Raw genomic sequence first — 20,925 nt, 5'->3', positions numbered from 1 at the left:
GTTTACTGCCAAAGCAGTTCTTCTCAATGGAAAGCGTCATAAGTTCACATAGTCCCAGAGTGGTCGATTGAGGAAATATCTTTGAATCTAGAATGTCTGGTAAAGTGGTGGTTAGGGATTTATTCCAATACATAGCCAAGTCTCTTTACCTTTACATATCTGTGCATTATGCAAAAGGCATTGAATGTTATGATTTATTCGAACATGAGTTGGTGGAGTGAATTAACTCCTTAACCAGGGCGCAAATTCCGCAGCGGTGTGGGAGTACTGAAGAGTGGGCGGGCCGCATCGGCCAACGGACATGTGTAGCACTCGCCAGGTAGTGCCCGCGACGGCCGTTGGCCGACACACGCAGCGAAGGGGTTAAGGCAAAAGCTGAATTAACATTTGTTGTAATTGGATTACATCCACATAGCCTGATTTTGCAGTCTGTGCAATTTTAAAATGTGCTTTTGGCGGACTCCCATGTGTCACCTTATGATATGAAGGCATGGGAGGGGACTTCCTTTCACTTTCACCTAGAAGTTGGTTTCCCTAACCTCTGGTATAAACAGGTAGCCAACTGATAACACTGAGTCACACAAGATTCCCAAAAAGTTCACTTGACCCTGCGCCCAATGGGAACAGTCCAGCCCGAACTGCCAGGCCAGGTCCTCCCTGAACTGGAAACAAGCATCCTAGGACCGGTTTCGGACTTTCAGCCCTCATCCACCAGGATAGCTTGACTCTAGTGGCATGGAGAGCATGGGACCCATGTCTTGGCATACCGTTCCTACTCGGGATGACAAATGCAAAAAGAACAATTGATGGGCAGAATGCCGAACAATGTCATACATTCACCCCAGTACAGAGATCTGGGCCTGAATCCATCGTTTTTTATGCTTGTTTCCGGTCCAGGGAGGACCTGGCCTGGCAGTTCGGTCGGGACTGATCCCATGGGGTACAGGGTCAAGACTGATTTGCATATGGCTGGGTCCCAACTGGGGCGGCGAAGTGGGCAAAAGAACGATGGATTTAACCCAGATCTTTTGACTGGGGGAGAATGTTTGCATTGTCAGCATTCCGTCCATCATTTGTTTGTTGTAACACTTTTCACCCTAAGTGCGATGGGTATGCCCAGACGTGTGTCCCTTGCTCACAGTGCCACTGGATTCAAGCTAGCCTGGCTGAAGAAGGGTGACATACCCTGAAACCAGTCCCAGGATGCTTGTTTGCAGTCCAGGGAGGAACTGGCCTGGCAGTTTGGTTTGGTCTGGACTGTTCCCATGGGGCACAGGGTCAAGACTGATTTGCATATGGCTGGGTCCGAACTGGAGTGGCGAAGTGGCCAAAAGAACAATGGATTTAACCTAGATCTTTTGACTGGGGAGAATGTTTGCATTGTCAGCATTTCGTCCATCATTTGTTTGTTGTAACACATTTAAAGACAGCAGCAGTTTCCGCTTTGTTAAAATTTAAAGCTAGCAGCAGTATTCTCACAACTTCCCCCTAACAGTGTTTAGCACCAGCCTTTACTTTTAACTAAGCAGTCCCACAAAACAACTGGTTTACCCAAAAAGCTTTGGTGCTAAAACTTCAGTATATTTCATTGATCGGAAGGGAATGGAGGATGGAAACTTGATTCCTGGAGGCACAAAACATTTTCCAGTTGTATGCAGAACTGGAAAGCCCACAGAACACAAAGGCCCTCATTACAAGTGCACAGGATTTATAGATGCTGTAATTCTGCGGCCGAAATGGCTGCTACCGTGGGCATTGGTAATTCAAGGATGTAGAATTACAAATGGAATGCTGACAAATGAGGAATAACTGGGGACATCTGTGTTACTGAACCAATTTTTGAGGGTTGTTACTTACATTTGTCTGTCTTCCACTTGGCTGCCAGCTGCATTTTTGTGATGGAATGTTTTTGTTAAGGGAAGCAATCACAGACGGGGTGTTTCCGCACCACTTGTAGTTCCGGTTCGGTCGTACCGATTGTTATCGGCTGGCTACTCATAAGGAGATCTAAAGTGACTGGTGTGATTAACATGAGCACGTGTGAGTCCATTGATGTAAATGAATACATCGGCTTGATTTTTATTTATTTTTTATTTATAAAGTTTTACATAGCGTAAACTTGACCCAAGAGGGTATCAGAGCGCTTTACATTTAGGATTGTTACACTAAAAGTTACATCATTTACTTGAAAGAATAGCACGTGTTAATGCTGTGACATTAAAGCTTCTCGCTCTTTTTCAGTAAAATAATACTCGTATTTTCTCTAATTTCTCTTTGAATTGTTTGTTTTTCAATAACATTTTTCTTCATTTAAGATTAAACTGACAGAAGAAAAAGCAGATTACGTTTTGGTTTCCCTCCTTAAAAGTGATGACGCTGGCTGACTGCAGATGGCTGTTGCAAGTGCCTGAAATATAGTGTGTGGGTCACATTGTTGACCCCAAATTAGTGTCTGGACACTGAGAGCAGATTTATGGAATCCATATGGCTCCTATTCTCAGAGCTGCCCGTTGAGGATAATGCAATCTGAAAACTTTGTTAAATTACTGTTAATCCTCCCTCTCTACACTTCTCTCCCCCCCCCAGCCTCCCCACCCCCCCGCCCCAGGGGCAGCAGCATCCATTATGGTCCAATGCTGTGTGCAGAGCGGAAGTTGGGACATTCACACTGGGTACCCACGTGCCACCTCTCCTGTAAGCAGCCTGATGGAGAATCTTGCTTCTATGTAAATTGTGTTAATAACTAACAAGCTACTTACGTCCAGGAATGATGTTTCTGGTGGATAATCTATCTGCAGATGGCTCACCTCTTGAATGTTCTCCAGACACCAGACTGTGCCCAGAGAAGTTGAAATAGTTCTCCTGCACCAGCGAATGGCGCACCCCCCCCCCAACATGACTCTTATACCTCTCCAGAGTGACAACCAAAGCAATATATGGAGCCACCCCAGCACTTCGATGTCACTTTCCGTCCTTCAGGGCTTTAAGTGGGATGAAAAAAGTGGGTGTCTCTCAAAGAGGCGTGGCCAATTTAATTAATGGGCTGGCTTAAAAACACATAAGCTAAAAATCTGCGCTTAGCATAGTGTGCCGCCCGACTTGTATTTTGCTGTTTCTGTCATTGCCTCCAGATATATGATACTGGTAACATCATACCTGCAACAAGTCAGGATTATTGGCTTTGTCAATGGTTGTTGGTTGCATAAGATAAATAAGCAGCGACTATGGCTTGCATATAATATTGAAAAAGCTTCCACTTAAAGCTTTGGTGACACCACGACAATGTTGCTGCTCCTGAATTTCAAAAAGAGAAGGGAAATCCAGAGAGAAAATGACTCTCTTTAAAGGATTTCTCTTCCCCTACAACGCTCATCTGACATGATGTCATGCCGTAACTTCTCCACTAGTGAGAAGTGAGGAGTGTGATCACGCACTCAGACTCGGTGAGACCTGCTACTCTTACAAGATTGCCAAAAGTGACAGAAATGCAAAAAAAAGAAGTGCTAATTACAAGGAGCAAGGCTCTTCAACCCACGCCTCGCGGTACCCGCTTCGCGGGTCCCGCTTCGGTTTCTACTTGCCTGACGTTCCTGACTCCCCTGCACCAGCTGTTCCCGTGGGGTGTGATTGAGGCTGCAGGGCTGCGAGCGCGAACCGGGACTCGCCTTCCCAGGAGTCCCGGTGTCAGTGGCCGAGTCCCCTGGCCCCGCTCTCCCTGACCGCCCCGCCCCACCTCCACCTCCACCTATTGAAAAGGGGCAAGGACTCTGTGCACCGTGGGACACCCTTTGCTACAAACTGAACCGGCGCTGCTGCTAATAACAAGGAGCAAGGCTCTTCAACCCACGCCTCGCGGTACCCGCTTCGCGGGTCCCGCTTCGGTTTCTACTTGCCTGACGTTCCTGACTCCCCTGCACCAGCTGTTCCCGTGGGGTGTGATTGAGGCTGCAGGGCTGCGAGCGCGAACCGGGACTCGCCTTCCCAGGAGTCCCAGTGTCAGTGGCCGAGTCACCTGGCCCCGCTCTCCCTGACCGCCCCGCCCCACCTCTACCACTATTGTCCAATGGTCTGTGGCCTATAAATCCTAGAGTTCTACGCTGTGCGGGAGCGCGCGGGAGCGCCCGGGGCTAAGCCCGGGCAAAGGGCGGGCCCTCATCGGCCAGAAGAGGCTGGGCTGGGCCTGAGATTCTGGACCTTTGTCTGAGTAAGTAGTGATCCATCTACTACCATAGCCCCACCATTGTTACCTCTGCATGATGGCCACAGCTGCTATTAGCCCTGCCATTACTGGATTGGACAAAAATGGGGGCATGTTAAACCGAACCCTGGATGACTATTTTCTTAAAATTGCTTCGGAGGGCAATAAAGAACTGCTGCTAGCTGAGCGGCGGGCAGATCGTCGCCGTTCAATTGAACGTATTAAAAACAGGACCCTGTCCGAACCCATTATGTCTGCTACCTTGGACGATGATTTGAACACCTTACTGACAGGCAATATATCACCATCTGCTAGTGTGCCCCAATTACTTAAAGAATGTTTAGCCCCTGCTGTGTCACCCACGCAAACCCAACCAGACCCACTAACTGTGACACATGATCTCCCTAGTACACCTAAAACTTTTAACATTATGATCTCGCCCACTATTAGGCCAGGCAAGGTAGTAAGAGGTAAAAACTTGAGGCCATTGCCACATAAAATACACGGGCCTCCACCTGCTAAAAGGAGACGGAAAAAAACTGATACAAACAAGCCTAAATTAAGTCATACCGAATTTGGTAAGAAGGTGAACCCTGTTACTACCATGATTATAGGAGAACCTGCTACTAAGCAAGCAATAGCGCCTGCTTCAACTACCCCATCACTCGTGATACCATCCTCCCAAGCAGCCATAGAGCCTGATATCATCCATATTCCAATGGAAGAAGGACCGCAACCAGCCTCCACTAAGTCTCTCTTGGACAATATAGAACTGATTGTGCGAAGTTATATGCTTGCCTTAGCTGAAAGATTTAGGGGAATGGAATTAAGGTTGGGGAAAATAGAGGGGGATCTGACAACACTTGGGAATTCTGTTAGGTCACTAGGGCCCCTGAAAGTGTCACACCTTCAAAATACCTTAACACCACAGCCCACCCTCCCAAAAGATGCGGTGGTTGCAATACCCTCTACCTCCAATAGTGGTAATAAGCAGACAGCAGCTATTCCAGCTGCTTCTAACCGTCTGCTTACAGGTGCATTAACATCTGTTAGCAAATTTTCTAATAAACCCAAGTCAAAACAGCTAACTACATCTATGGGTAGATCAAATACAACTTCAATCAGTAATACTGATACCCCAGCCAATACACAGGTAAGGGAACCAAGTATCCCCTCAAACAGACTCCCAAGACCAGAAGTGAACGAGATTAGCCATGCAAGAGGGGGACAGGACAGGAGACCACCTATGGAACTCCCGCCGGATGCTCTACCATATGTGGTTGTACTTACCGGGGTCCCTGAACTGTCAAGCGGTAAACGGGAAGGTTATTCTCAATTAAAAAACAAAATAATTCACTGGCTATCATTATATAGACCCAAAACTAACCAGGTAAATGTCGAAATAGTTCATGTTCGTCGCTTGTCTTGGCTGGGTGGAAGAACAAAGGATATAGGGGGTGATATTGTAGTTGTAAATTTCAGGGATAGAAAAGCAGTTCAATACATTCTGAATTGGCCTTTTGGCAATGAAAATAATTGTATTGTACCCCGTCCCTTGACCTATTTCTACCCAAGATCCACAGTATTTCCCCCTCAACATTTAACCAATAACATCCACTTCACCAACCACTTTCTTAACATGGAGACTGCCAGGAACCCTGCATACATGCACCAACTAGCTCCAACCCCTGCGATGCACGGGTGGAACACTATACCGATAAGTCGTAATACAGGAGAAAATGGAAACATGACTCATTTGATGCCATTTACTCCCCTAGAGTTATCAAATAGGTTTGAGGCATTTAGTGGTTTGGAGGAATGTGATTGATGCTTAAAGAGCACAGAGGAGGTTGGGGGGATTGAAAATGTCCTATGCTCCATGGGAATTAGTCGTTTTAAGATAGGGCTATGTACAGTTGCAATATGTGATGATGCGAATAGTAGTCTGCCTGTTGTTTCACCCGCAGTGTCTCCTGGGATAAAAGAGGGATCCCCATTGCTTACACCAGCCATAAGGCTAGAAAGTAGAGATGTCGTCAGGGGAAATGAAAATGTTTCATGTATTTTGAGATATAATGAAGGAAAAGGGACTAGTGGTTCCATGATGGGCTCATGCGCTGATGTTTCAGGCAATGATGAAGTCAATAGTAGGTTGTCTGTTGTCTCACCTGTAGCGTTTCATGGTTCCAACGAGGGACCCCCCTTGCTTACACTTGTTTCATGGAATATAGCAGGAGTGCGCGCAAAAATTATGTGATCCCGATTGGAACGAATACATGAACACTTTTGATATCGGTGTGTTACAGGAAACATGGGCCACAGTACAGATGCATAGGGTTGGCTATAAAACTTATCAAATAGAGGCTGTGCCTTCAATAAGAGGTCGCGCATCTGGAGGTCTGCTAATATGGATTAGTGTTTCCATCAAAATAGGCATAAAAATGCTTAACACTGATTCTCCAGACATTCTTGGTCTGGAAGTAACTACAGCGGACAATAGGGTGATTTACCTTTTTAATGTGTACAACAGCCCCCAGTCTTCCCACAAGGAATCATCATGCATAGGGAAGCTAGAGTCACTTATGGATTCATTAAAAATAGGCGCAAGCATTATCTTATGCGGGGATTTGAACTGTAATTTCGAACCAATCTCAGACATAGTCCATCTGTTTGAAGACGAGGACACCGCCAATGGAATACCAGCCCTGAATGAAAATAGAACGGTGGCTGGTACTGCATTGGCTTTGCAAATCACAAGGTTGCTGACTTCTCATGGGTTGAGAGCATGTAACGGGCGTATGCCATCTGACAGCCCGAAAGCCCCTACTTTTAAGAGACGTGAGTATGAAAGCAAACTAGATTATGTTATAGTCTCTCTAGACCTATGGCCATTTACAGAAGACTTAAAAGTCAAAGAGAGATATGAAAGGGACCACTTCCCTCTGGAAACGAGCTTCCAACATAGCATGTTAAAGGGGTTGGGAGCCACGGAGGGAGGCCATAGCCAAGCATCCTCATTTATAAAAGATAACATTGTTCTTAGTAACAATCGCAGGGCGGTTAAATGGGCCTATGTATTGGACAAAGAGGATTTATTGGCCAATATATACTGTACCTTCGCAGACACCCTAAACTCATACTGTCCCTATAGCTGCGACCCCAAGGAATTTATTAAATTGCATAAATCCCTTTTCAGCAAACTATTAGAACTTCTTACAAAAATTCCAAAAAAAGGTGCAGGTACGACTAAGGTAAAAGCTACAGGTAAACCTTGGTATAACAGGGAATGCCGTCATGCCAAAACTGCCCTGATTAATGCTGTTAAAAGGGAAGGTCCACTAGAAATTAGAGTTAAAACAAAGGCTTATAACAAAATAATAGTAAGAGCGAAATCCTCCTGGGATGAGGAAATATGGCTCAGTATGCTAACAGCCGCTAAAAACAAGGACCAGAGACAATTTTGGGAATTAGCAGCTAAGGAAAACAATCGCGAGACAGGTACTAGGGAGGTCTATTTAGATGAGGATACTTGGGTCAAACATTTCACATTACTATATGCAGCCAAAACACCAATTGATGTTGCTGCAACAGACGTACTCACTGTCACAATACCAGCTAACGCCCACCCGGTAGTGTTTAATATACATGAAACAGAGACAGCGATTGCCACGGTAAAGAAAGGGAAGGCGCCTGGCCTAGATAAAATTCCGGGGGACCTCTATTTGTCTAACGTTGATGTTTGGGCACCCTACCTGAACCACCTATTTAACATAGTTGCGGCTACCGACCATATTCCGGACACATGGAATGGCGCAGAAATTATTACTATTTTTAAAAAAGGGGATCGTGGCGACCCAGCCAATTACCGCCCCATTAGTCTTTTAGACATAACACAGAAGATCTATGCTAGACACATTTTAAATCGGATAAATTCATGGCTGGAGGACGAGTCAGTTTTATCCAAATATCAGGCGGGGTTTAGGAATAAAACAGGTACTATAGACCAGGTATTTAGGCTATGCTGCTTGTATTGGAAATACGTTATTATCCGCAAAGGTCACTTGTATGTGACCTTCGTAGATCTGCGAGCAGCATTTGACCTAATTCCTCGCGATCTAATTTGGAAAACCCTGAATAGGCAAGGGCTGCCAGGCGAATTGTTAAAACTTGTGATGGGCTTGCACCAGGAGAATTATGCCAAGGTTAGGTGGGGCCCAAATGGGGAACTTACAGACCCAACCCCCATAAAACGGGGAGTACGACAGGGATGCGTACTGGCCCCCACACTTTTCTCCCTCTATGTAAACGATATTGCAGCCTATATGGAAAATTGTGATAATGATTCGCCCCGATTGGGAGGGGAACGTGTTGCGTCCCTCCTTTTCGCGGATGACACAATTTTAATCTCGCAAACACCACGCGGCCTACAGACCCTTTTAGACAGGTTCCAACAGTACTGCACCCTAAAAGGACTAGAAATTAACATAAAAAAAACAAAATATATGGCATTAAACCCGCACAAAACTTTTAAAAGAAATCTAATGTTAAACGGACAAAAATTAGATTACGAACACAGTTTTACATATCTGGGAGTCCTGATAGATTCTTTAATGGGATCGGGCCCACAACTAGAGAAATTAAAACTGGTGTTCAAACAAAACTGTTTCCCAATACTGCAGAGACACAACAAAAGTGTGAATAAGGCGGTCACCCCAGCAGTAGAGCTTTTTAGATACAAGGTTCAATCAGCCTCACTGTATGGGGCAGAAATTTGGGGGCCAGTGTGTAAGAGAACCTTTGAAGCACTTGAGAACAAATTTATTAGGGGCCTTTTAAAAGTTCCCATCAACACCCCACTGATACCCTTATATCTTGATCTAAATATCAAACACACAGACCATCATGCAATATTGAGACCAGTATTGTTGTGGGTTAGACTATGGACAACTATTGAACTATCTGACTACAAAAACGGCTTGAAGGAAGTCCTTGAGCTCGATAGCGACAGGAATTTTTTTTGGTTTAAGCATGTTAAAACCTGGTTAATGAAGCTCGGATTAATAAATTTTTGGAACGAGCCTGGATCTTTAAACTCAGTTTCTAAGAAAATACTCAAACTGTCTTTTTGGTCATATGTGAGCCACGATTCCGTGTATACAAGAACACACGGTCCTCTTACAGAAAAATTCCTTATGGTAAAAAATGAGGCATCCTTCGAACAATTTCTTGATGAAATCGAGCCACCATTGGCCAAATCTCTGTATATAAAATTCAGATATGGAACGTTGAGGTCCAAGGCAACAGAGAAAAGATGGGGTAAAACAGATAATGACTATTGCAGTTTATGTACCAATAATCAAAGGGAGGATATTTATCATATATTGTTTTTCTGCCCTAGCTATGTTAAGGCAAGGAAAAGATGGATAGTCCCCTTGTGCTGTAATATTGGTTCTATCTCCCACAGGGAAGCTGGTAGGATCCTAAGTACGGACACCAGCCAAGTATTTGTGTTCGGAATCAGTAAATTTCTATTGGCCGTTCATTATATTAGACGGAAACTAAACCTTTCATTTTAAATAAGGAAAAACTGCCATCCTGAAATCTTACAAATTGTGAAATGTGTCTAGTTATTTGTGCCTTCTCAAATTTCCGGTTGTTATAATTACTTTACGTTTTTAATTTGATTTTCAAACATTTTATCATATTTATTCATTCTCTGTGCCAAACATAATCTCGTAATCTTGTGTGTCCAAATATGATGAAATGTAAATTTTATAATAGGGTACTCATCCAAAATGAATTGTAAGTTCTATATGTGGTGAATTTATCATGTTTTGTCATATTTTATGTTTTGTCATATTTTATTGTATCTTTTATGTTGCAAGTCAACGAAATAAAGATTAAAACTTGAACTTGAACTTGACAGAAATGCAATTTACAAAGCTAACGTGGAACCTTATTAAGTATGCAACAATACTTCTTAGAATCAGGAGGTGGGGGGGATCAGTGAGGAATCTGCAGGTAGATAGAGTGTACACCAAAAACATTGTTAACTAAGTAACTTGTGCCGGATACTTGTAATTGCAGGTTAAGTACAGGCTACTCACCTCATGGCTCAATATCAAAGTAATAATCCCAGCAGGAGGGTCTGAGGAGACAAAAGAATAGTGCTACGCAGACCCAGGGAGGTGATCATCTTGTAAAACCAAGCTGGGAATACAATCTAGTGACATGGCACCAAAAGAATAAATACCATGCTGCAATCCAGTGCGCGCTTTTGTTGATAAAAAGTACAACGGTAGGAAATAATGGGTCTTGCCTGTCAGGAAACTAGGTAATGTTTGACAAAACATCCTAAGAACGCCCCATTCTATAGGGTCCAAACAAAAGTATAACATGCAGGCCTCATGAACACCCTTTGTTTCCAATTTGTAATGTTGTTGTTGTTTTGTTTTTCAGGAAAGTGGTTCAATATGTGTCACCAGTACACATAGACTCAACATGCCATGCCAACAGAAAATCCTTAAGCCAAGCCATGTCTTGCATAAAACCAGGGAATGGCAATGGACCTATACCCACCCATACACCACCTCCGTCCTGTGAAGAAAGCAGGGCAAACATAAAACAGAACTGTGGGGCTGATTCACAGAACTAATCTGAGATACAATCCTAAACGTACTACTTTTGGTATTCACAGAAGGTATTTAGTAGTAGTAAAGTTAGGAGTCCTAACTTAAATACTACGAAATGCCTTCTGTGAATCCCAAAAGTAGTAGGCTTAGGATTTTATCTCAGTTTAGTAGTAGTAAAGTTAGAGTCCTAACTTTACTACTACTAAATGCCTTCTGTGAATACCAAAAGTAGTACGTTTAGGATTTTATCTCAGATTAGTTCTGAGAATCGGTCCCATCGTCAATATGACAGCAACAATGTGGTTAATACAAATAGGTGAAACGCAATTTAATAGCAGCCCAGAAGATGCAACGCAGCACAGAGGTCCAATACCAAACAACCCATGAACACAGGTTCATACAGACAATACCAAGATCCATAAAGGGACAAGAGAACAGACAGACATAGCAACTCCTGCCAACATTGATGGGAGAGTAGCCAGAAAAAGGGCATAGCAAGATGTCATCTCATAATTAACATCATTAACTGGGAGGCTGATAGGTGAAACTCATAATCAGAACACACGTCTGAGCATTTAGGCAGCCCAAAATGATCCATCTCGATTAAGTGGATCTAACATCTCAAGCCACCATCAGGCCTAACTGGTAAAAAAAGATGGACAAGGGTTAGCACGTTTATGTGTTCCTCCTGTGCAGAAGAAGAATCCAAGTAGACGGGCCAAATAATAGTATAGAAGTAGCTATTAAGCCATACCATGATACACACTCTTCACTGACAACTTCATTTCAGGCATAAACACAACTAAAAATTCATAGACGGCAAGGAGTCCCATCAAATCCGGCTGCAGATATTGACACCCATATACAACCTGGCCAGCCATATGTGAAATAGAGCACCAGAGGGCAAATAAAGACAAACTGTGCGCCAACATGCAAGTACACCCTCTACATCAACCACCACCTGAACTTCTACCAACTGTCGAGAAGATTACGCTCTGCCTCCCTTGCACTTGCCCACACTTCCTGCATCCACCGAAGCAAAAGTGGAGGACGCTCCTTCTCCCACATCGCAGCAAAGACCTGGAACAGCTTCCCTATGCTGCTCACTTCCAGAATTCAGGAGGGACCTCAAGACCTGGCTGTTCAAATGTGCCCTGCAAGTGCCTGGATGGCCTTTGAGTGATTAGCAGCCCTGTACAAATCCTGATTGATTGACTATCAAGATGAAGGAAAGTACCCCAACTCTTGTCCGCACCACAGGCCGACAAGTAAGCAACTAATCTGACCCACTTTCTATCAGAAGCAGCAGCTGGAGGTCCGTATCCTAATCCAAGCCATTGAAACAAAGTGACCTCTGAAGGTGGCACGTGATCAAGCACCAATAACCTGAAAATAAGAAAGCATATGCAAATTGAAGCAGTTACAAGCTTCCAACACATGAAGGAGAGCCTTTAAACCGAGGAGGTCATATCAGTCAGTTCAAATAACTGGTATGCCCGATGAGCGAGTAATCCCACTACGGCATCCTCAAAATTCAAACCATGGAAACGGGTATTCGACAACAAAGGAGCAGACGTACTATGAGGTGATAAAGATCAGCATGACAAACTAGCATCCAACGTGTAACCTAAAGACCATTTGTTACCAGGAATGAAAGGAATAGCATCAAATAAGCGACCCCAAGACCAAATACATTCAACATCAGTGTGAACCCTGATCAGTGACCACAGGAGAGCCTTCTAGAAAGAGACTAAGTTGCAGAGGGACTGAACTCAGAGTCATACCTTTACCTGTGACTGAGTATCACGTGGTCAAAAAGGCCACAGTGGGAAAAGACGCCATGCAGACTTACCCTGCACAGCACTGTTCTCAAGAAAGCAACAACATTCCAACCTACTCCTCAAGGAGGCATTCAACATGGTCTGACTGGGTAAAGCCGGGATGACATTAATAGAAATTGCCGCTTCTAATCACAGTACAATTCTAAGGCACCACACCACATGCATTCGTGGGAAGGTAGGAGCAGCCGGTTATGGGAACATATGTATTTTCAATGACGATTAGGTCACAGTCCAGCAAAATGTTTGGGTCTGTGAGCCACAGGGTATGTTCAACACAGATCGTAGGCCCACAGATCGGAAATCATCACCTTCTCTGGCAGCTTCGTCTGCAATTAGGGAAGTCTGCTCATTAAAGAGGTAAGAACCATCAAAGTCATATCTAGAGTTTTTTCCTGAAGGAGATAAACCAAATATGTCTACTAAGGACCACTGAGGATCCCATAGAACTGGCCATAGAGCCCATAAGGTCAAGACTAGACCTAAAAAGTTGTCTAGCTACCTCAAAACCATTGTTTACCCCTTCAGCCAAATGATCGCACGTGATCCAGCAAGAGAGGACCATCATAGATACCATCTCCAAGACAGCTTGGAGTACAGTGCCAACATGCATGTGACATTACAGGAGTAAAGTGCAAGAGAATGATTTTCTTCACCATGTTGAGGTCGAAGTCGAGGAACTAATGCATTTGACCCAAAGACCTGCCCCACATTGAGACTGATATTGAGATATAGACAATTCCTGGATGCGCAAGTTCTGGACTCTGAGTGATAAGACTTCATTGGAAAAAGGTTGCACAACCATACCTATCCCAGGAGTAGGATCTGAAGAAGTGCTGACACTTGTTGTAACCTATTTTACACATAAGGTGGTCCACCTGATTTTGTACTAGTGTTGAGTAGGTACGGTCATTGGTGGGCCCTATGGCACACATATAATCCATATTCCCAGGACAGATGTTGTCTGAACCCAACGAAGAGTTCAGGGAATGGCACCTATGGAAACCTGAGCTCTTCTTCAATAGCATTGTCCCACTTAGAAAAGTATAAGGGAAATATTTTGGAACAGACAGTAATTTTAGATCCACATTGTAGACCTTAGAGAAAACATTTAACTGAGTGCTGAACTGGTACCACAAATGGTTCTTTGACATCACATCCGCGGATGTACCAGAGTCATGTTGAAGCCACTGTGCCACATGCCACAGCAGGAGAGCTGTTTCAACTTTTGCCGATCTAGTCTGACATTTGGAGGAGAATCAATAGGAGAGGAATATGCAGGTACATGTATTCTTTAGAAGGCCTGCCTACATGGAAACAGAATATTATGCCATTAGGGGGTCCCAGTAGGCTAAATGTAGTAGAAATACAACTGTTGGGATATGAAGATAATCCCAGTGTTGTAATCGGACTATGATAGGGTTTATACCCGCCATTGGAGATACTGCTCCTTTTTCTGAGGTCAACAAGATGATAGTGGCTGAAGTGAGGTGGGAAAGACAATAACAATGACAATAATAATAATAGTTGCTGTTATTATTATTATTATTATTAGGTGGAATGCAATAACCTACTTGTCTGCACCAAAAAAGAACAGCCTCTACCGAGAGTTATCCCACATCTAGAAACTACCCATTGTTCCAGATGAGATAAATGTAATGCTGGTAGGGTCATGAGGAGTCATTTTTTTAAGTACTGAGGGCCTAGCTGGAGAGGGCACTATGGACTTAATTCCAAACTAAGGCCTGACGGTTGATACCAGAAATCTCCTCATTCATTGAAATCATTTTCTGGCCCATAAAACTCATATATTGACTGCAGTTTTTTGGGAAAGCCATACAGCAGATGTGAGGGGCAGAGTTTTACTATTGTCTGAGTACCGTTCGTACACCTAAAATTGTAGGAGTTAATCTAATGGGTGAAGCCCACCCTATTGCTGGAATCAGCTATGCCTTAAAGAAAAGAGGGAATGATGAAGACTCTTGTGGTACCCCACATGAGATGTGTTTGGGGTTCATAAAAGGTGTGAGAGTAACCACATGCCTCATATCTATGCAAGAGACAGTGACTGCATGAGTTGGGAGAGGCTTGGGGGGAGGCAACATTTGGTCAAGTGCTCCAGCAAACAAAAAAATACCCAAAAAGGCCCAAAGAACCCCAAGTGGGATAAGAAGGGGACCAAGGGGTGCCTTGAAAAGGCTTTCAGCAAAGGAAGACCAACACAGATCAGACAAGACCAAACAACATTCGAGAACATATCTAGCTGAGTCAGAACCAAGGATACCTAGTGATTTCTAAATATGCTATAGGCTGTAGTCATCTAGATGTAGACCAGCTCTGCCTAGATCCCCTAGTGATTCAATGATCTGAAGTACTCCACAGATTAGTAATTCAGTGTCACCACTGGAGCTTCAGGGATGTACTTTTAACTTCTCTGGTCAACTTCTGTTTGAAAGTCTGTAAACCATTCTTCTTTTTAAGAATGTACTGGTCAATTTTAATTTATGATTTCCCCTTTAGTAGTAGCAGGAGGATCAACAGTGTAATCCTAAACTGGTATTGATCTCCACTATAATTTAGTTTCTCATGCCCCCGGTACTCAAAGTTCCCCTATCCCCAAAGTCCTTCTTTGGACACGAGGAATCCACGCTCTCAACACAGGCCAAGACCACCTCTGCTTCCAGGCTGCCCCGAAACGCACTCACAGACCGTTCTCCTGCCGCACTTGCAGCTTCTCCTGTGACAGAACCACCAAGCCTCCAAGGACCAGACCCAACCACCTCCGGTGCATACTCCTCACCACTCGCTGCGCACGCAAACACGCCGTCGAGCTCTGGGACCTACTCGACACAACGGCTCCAGACGTAGCTTTCTTGACCGATACCTGGTGGAAAGACTCCTCAGCACGGGACATCGCCATAGCCATCCCAGACGGATACAAGATATCCCGCAGAGTTTTCATAACTAAGAGCATGCACTGATAAGAAAACACTAATGTTGGTACACCAAAGCGTATAAGCACATACTAGGTTGGCAATGGGGTAAGAGGGTATACGGCATATGCCTTCTCATGCATGTATGCCTTACTATAAGCATGCATTGACCACCTCTGGGATCCATATGCATTTTTGCTATCAGAGCCCGTGAGAGGCTGTGTGTCCACGGGTGCCTCAATCTACGACAACGGAAGAGAAGGACTTACGTTGAACAACATTATTCTATAGCCATGACTGCAGAAATGAGTTCCAAACTTCAGGCTTCCCCCAAAGTTCACCTCATGCATTCTGGCTCTCTGTTCCCATGGTGCAAAGACAGAAGTAATACGCCCTTCTGGCATGGACGTCAATTCACCAAAATGCCAGGGGTAGCAGAAGTGAACTCGCACACCATTTGACCTTTACTTTGAATCACACACATGCTTACATGTTTACACTTTCACGCACTCTTTTGCACATAAGCACACTTGCAAGCATGCATACAACATACATTTAACAGCATTTTTTACTTACCATAGCTTCCAGATAGAGTCATATTCCAGCTAATGTACTCCATTTTTATTACATTAATAGTGGCTAATATAATTCACTATGTGTATAGTAAAAAAATGACAGAAACCTGGCAAGTGGAGCTCCAACCAGCGTCCATTAGGAAGAGCTGCCCCTGAGCTCCAGGCACTGATTGTGTCACTTCTGAGGCCAGGGGTCTCGAAAGCAGTGCCATGGGTTGCAGCTGCGACCCCTAAATGACGGCTATGCCTTATGGGCATTCAATATTCTCCACAGCCACACAGGACGTTTTGTTGTGCTTTGCCTGGATGCGGTAATTAGAGCGGATTTCTTTGCTTTCTGGCACTCTGTGAGGCACTGTCAATGTGTTGATTTCTTTCTAAGCTCACATAGGTATATATATCAAACACATGTAAATAGTGTACTAGCCAAGGAATTCAGAGTATAAACTTCGATCTCCTACAGACAGATGTTATTTTAAGTTGACAGTAACTTACCGGAATAGACAGTCAGCTGGGCGCTGCTGGACACCGACCCATACTCATTCCTGGCTCTGCATAAGAATGTCCCACCATCTTCCGGTAGGGCCTCTGCAATCACCAGGGTGCAGATCTCCTCTGAGAGTGAAATGGAAAGCAAGTGGAAAATGGGCCTTAATTGAAGCCTTTTCTATCGAACAATCAAACAACACCATGCATTCGTACAATGAAAAGATGCCACAACTTTATACAGAAATTATTCCAGCTTCAATCATATTTCTTAAACATAGATTCAACGAATATCAAAGAGTTATTTTCAATAATCTAATTCGACTGATTTGTGCTTTCCTTGGCATAGTATGTTGCTTCCAGATGTTTGCCAAGGCCATGTACTGAACAATCAACGAGCTAAAACTGTGCAATAGAAACTTTTTGTTCGGACTGAAGTTTTTCCTAGGACATTATACATGGTTGTTCATCAATGGTCTTATGAGTCATTAATACCCTCCAACCTCTTCCGGTGGCAGATGCAGAGAAGCTGAAGTCGTGGACAAACATTTAGATGGGGGCTGAAAGAGAAATTCTTCAAAATCTGCTGTTGGTCCCATCGCATTACAAGCCATCCCCCAAAACGTGTTGCCGGTCCCATCGCATTACGAACCATCCTCCAAAACTTGTTGCCGGTCCCATCGCATTAAGCGATATCCTTCCAAAAACTGTTGCAATTGCAATCCAGCCTCCTCAAGGTTGTCACGCCCAATTAAGTGGGCAGTGGGCTGATAATGGATTCGATGGTGGAGCCATGGTCTTAAATGATGGTACACCCCTCCCTCAATTTAAGGTGACTGACTTGCCACCAGTTATGGCAACATCATCTCCTAAATAGATGCAATGCAGGAGTTTCTCCCCTATATGTTGAGGGTAATCCTTGAGATTATATTGGTTCCCTACAGCAGGTTGTGCTGGGAACATATATTCCATACCTGGGCCTCTCATAGATCCCAGGGCTCTTTCGGCCTGCCTGCATTGAGGCCCGGATAAGAGTGTATGAAGGAGCTCACCACTATTGTTTCTCGCGTGTAACCTCTATGAATCTAAGACAACCAGTGCCTCCACCATCTTTAGAGCAAGGCAAGTGCATAGCAGTTGTTAGAGGGAAAGAGGCAGAGATTTGATTAATAACAGAGATGAAATCCCTCTACCATAAGCATTAAATTGGCAGCCGCGTAGCTAGGGGGGGGGGCGAGGGGGGCGGTCCGCCCCAGGCGGCACCATTTTGGGGGCGGGGGCGGCGGCGGCCGCGAGGCACTGGCAGCCCGTTGCGGTGGCCTTTATAATTTATTTGGGGACACTACTACTTTACAGTATTGTCCCCAAATAAATTATAAAGGCCTCCGCAATGGGCTGCCAGTGCTGCGCGCGCCGGCCATTTAAAGTGCAAACTGCTTCCTGCAGCGTGCGTTCAGCGCACGTACGCACGCACGCCACGCCATGCTACCACTTAGAATAGGCCCGTCGCACGCAGAATTAACTTCTGCAAGGTTGATTGCGACGGGCGAGGCGGCTGCATGTACTGTAGCATGACTGGCATGGTGGGTGCGGGCACATCTAGCAGCAGTGCAGCTGCCTCAGAAGTCAGTACATCCGCAGAGGCTGCCGGACAGACAGTGGTTGGTGCCTGCAGCCTGTAAAGATGATGCCGCGTGACTCGGGACCAGGTGCGGCTGCCGGAGAACATTTTGCCTGTATGCAGCCTATCATAACTGTGGTCCCAGCAACTCTCCTTTGATTGCTATGCCAGAAGTCTCAACCAGGTAATTTAATAGTATTTATTCATTTTTGCGCGTTAATAATCACTATGCTGTCGTGTGCCTGTTAAGTGTTACAGCTCTCATTGCTTGGCTGTCTACTCTGTGATTTAATTGAATACGGTACACCTGACTAGGCCCTGCATCAGTGCCCGATTGCTTTTCGTTTCGGTTCTGACCGGGACTGCCAGGCAGAAAGGGCCATGTCGGGATAATATAGGGAAGCGGTGGTGGTGGGGGAGGATCCTTACCCATGCCAGCCGGATCCTGCCTGCCCAAAGTGAATCTCGGGTGACACAGAGACCAGAGCTCCGTTCGTTTGCTCGGTGCAGGACAGAGTCAGTTTGCAGCTTCTAAATACATATGCACTACACAATTGCAGCAAAAACTCGAGCACTGACAGCACAGCAGCAGGTCGCAGCTCCTGACCCCAGAACTGCACAGTGGGGAACCCAGGCCGGACACAACCTCTTCCCCCTTCCAGGGCACACCTGGAATGGGGAGGGGGGAGGGGGGGGGAGGTTGTGTCCGGCCCGTGTCACTGTGAGACAGACAATCCATAGATAATTTGGAGCTGGACCGGCGGGACGCCCCGGAGATTCAAGGAAGCCTAAACTGGACTCAAGCTTTTTGCCAGCGCATGCAGGGTACAGCTGAGACCATGGTGATTTGACCCCTGAGATGAGGCTGCAGCTATCTCTTTAGTTGACGTTCTGCCACCAGTGTAGTCTGATCTCGAGATGGCAGGTCAGGTCAGTGAGTGGGTTGATTTTTTTGTGTCTGTTTGTGAGCTTCTCAGGTTAAGTGGTTGGGCTGGACTGCTGATTTTTCTCAAGCAAATAAAATCCTGCAGTAAGCTTAAATGGACAGAATCTGACATGCAAAACACATATATAGCATAAGAGGACAACCTGAAAACGTGTTTGTTATGGTGTACGTCATGATCTCCTACTGTTGCACTGACTTGCTATGCTATGATTGCTTTTGGTGGCAGTCGCGTTACTCAAACGGGTGAAATTTCTAATATTTCTTTCCCTCGTTTTCATTGCTTGATTTTACTCGCAAGAAAGTGTCACTCATAGTCGTTAAAATGTCACTCATAATTTCCTTAAAATTATGAAAACGTCACACAGAGCAATATGAAACATTGGCAGCTATGAGTGATGCGGACCTCTGGTTATTGAATAAAAAAAAAAACGAAGTAAGTAAAACAAAGATTATCGATGATGATTTTAATACTTATTGCTGACGATTGTCAATTAATGATATTGTGATCTCATAGAATACATGAGTAGGGGCAGTTGACGTTTATGATCAGGTAAATTCTCAGGCGTTTGGAGACTGGTTTTTGAATAGGCTAAAACCTGTATATGTAATGGAAGCTATTTCCTTTTTACCATTTAGCAGAGCCCACTATGACTGTTTTAGAAAAGGAATTATTTTGTAATACTCTGGCCAACATTAGTTTCTGGTTCTTATTTTTTGATTCAATGTTTTTCATATCTGCAAAGGAAACCGACGTGTGGACGTGATTTACAATACAAGCCCATATTCTTGGTTCTGGACTATCGTATTCAGACTTTTTTGTGCTTTGATTAATCTATTTTGGATGCAATATTTGATCCTTCTTTGCTTTTTCTAGAAGGTATTTATATATATTCATTGACTTGGGTGTTCTTCTGGGCACTCTCACCGTATTCTTTCTCTCTCCACGCTTTTTCCTTTATCATTTTTTTTCACTTTCTTTTTTTACCAATTTTTTATTTGACACACTGTCCTTGATTATTTCACTTCTTGGACTGAGTGGAGTCACATACTAATTTGTAAAAAGATTTCTCATCTTGATTACTTCTTCTGCATGAACACTCTAACACGAGGGAGAAGAACTTTTTGATTAAGCACATTAGGGGTACTCTAAATTTTAAAATTGAATTGTGTAATACAAATTCAGCATTCTCTCCATCTAACCTGATAAATTACAACAAATTAATATTCTATATGATCTTGTCAACAGCGTTGAAAAAGTCGTGAATGGCGATGAAACATGTGTTGGCTGTAGCAGAATTAATGTTGTAACCACAGAACAACTATCATGAAGATTGTTTGCTGAACAGAATTTACTCCATGAATTTTGTATTAAAATAATTTCGCTGGTTGGGATCAATCAGCTGTTTACTTCATTTTGTGTTGTGCTCTGTCTATGTTTCTAAGTTGATTAATATATACGGAGATCTCCGCTATGTATTAGGTGACTACTGTGGTTCATGGTCTCCGCTTTTAATATAAAAATAAAATCTGCTCTTAAGGTCCTCATCAGCAGTCTTTGATTTTGCTGCAAGATTGAGAAACAAAATGGTCCAAGCAGTGACAAAGATAATGCCTGGCCAATTGTGCCGCTCTACATTAATATAACCCTGGTGTCAAACAACATTTATTTTAAACATCACACTACTACACTGGAAGC

General features: G+C 44.1%; 1 protein-coding gene across 6 annotated transcripts in view; it reads right to left on the bottom strand.

Moving 5' to 3' along the window:
* Positions 1–20,925, bottom strand: part of PALLD (palladin, cytoskeletal associated protein) — a 1,062,357-nt gene that overhangs the window by 404,122 nt on the left and 637,310 nt on the right. For all 6 annotated transcript variants that reach the window (XM_078677029.1, XM_078677030.1, XM_078677035.1 and 3 more), the window contains one exon: positions 16,672–16,791. In XM_078677029.1, coding sequence (XP_078533155.1) covers positions 16,672–16,791 — 120 coding nt within the window. The remainder of the gene's footprint in view (positions 1–16,671; positions 16,792–20,925) is intronic.

Source organism: Lissotriton helveticus, chromosome 2_1 (assembly GCF_964261635.1).
Source record: "Lissotriton helveticus chromosome 2_1, aLisHel1.1, whole genome shotgun sequence".
In the NCBI taxonomy this organism is placed as follows: domain Eukaryota; kingdom Metazoa; phylum Chordata; class Amphibia; order Caudata; family Salamandridae; genus Lissotriton; species Lissotriton helveticus.
The sequence above is the reverse complement of the archived record's forward strand: the minus strand, read 5'-3'. Positions and strand labels throughout refer to the sequence as shown.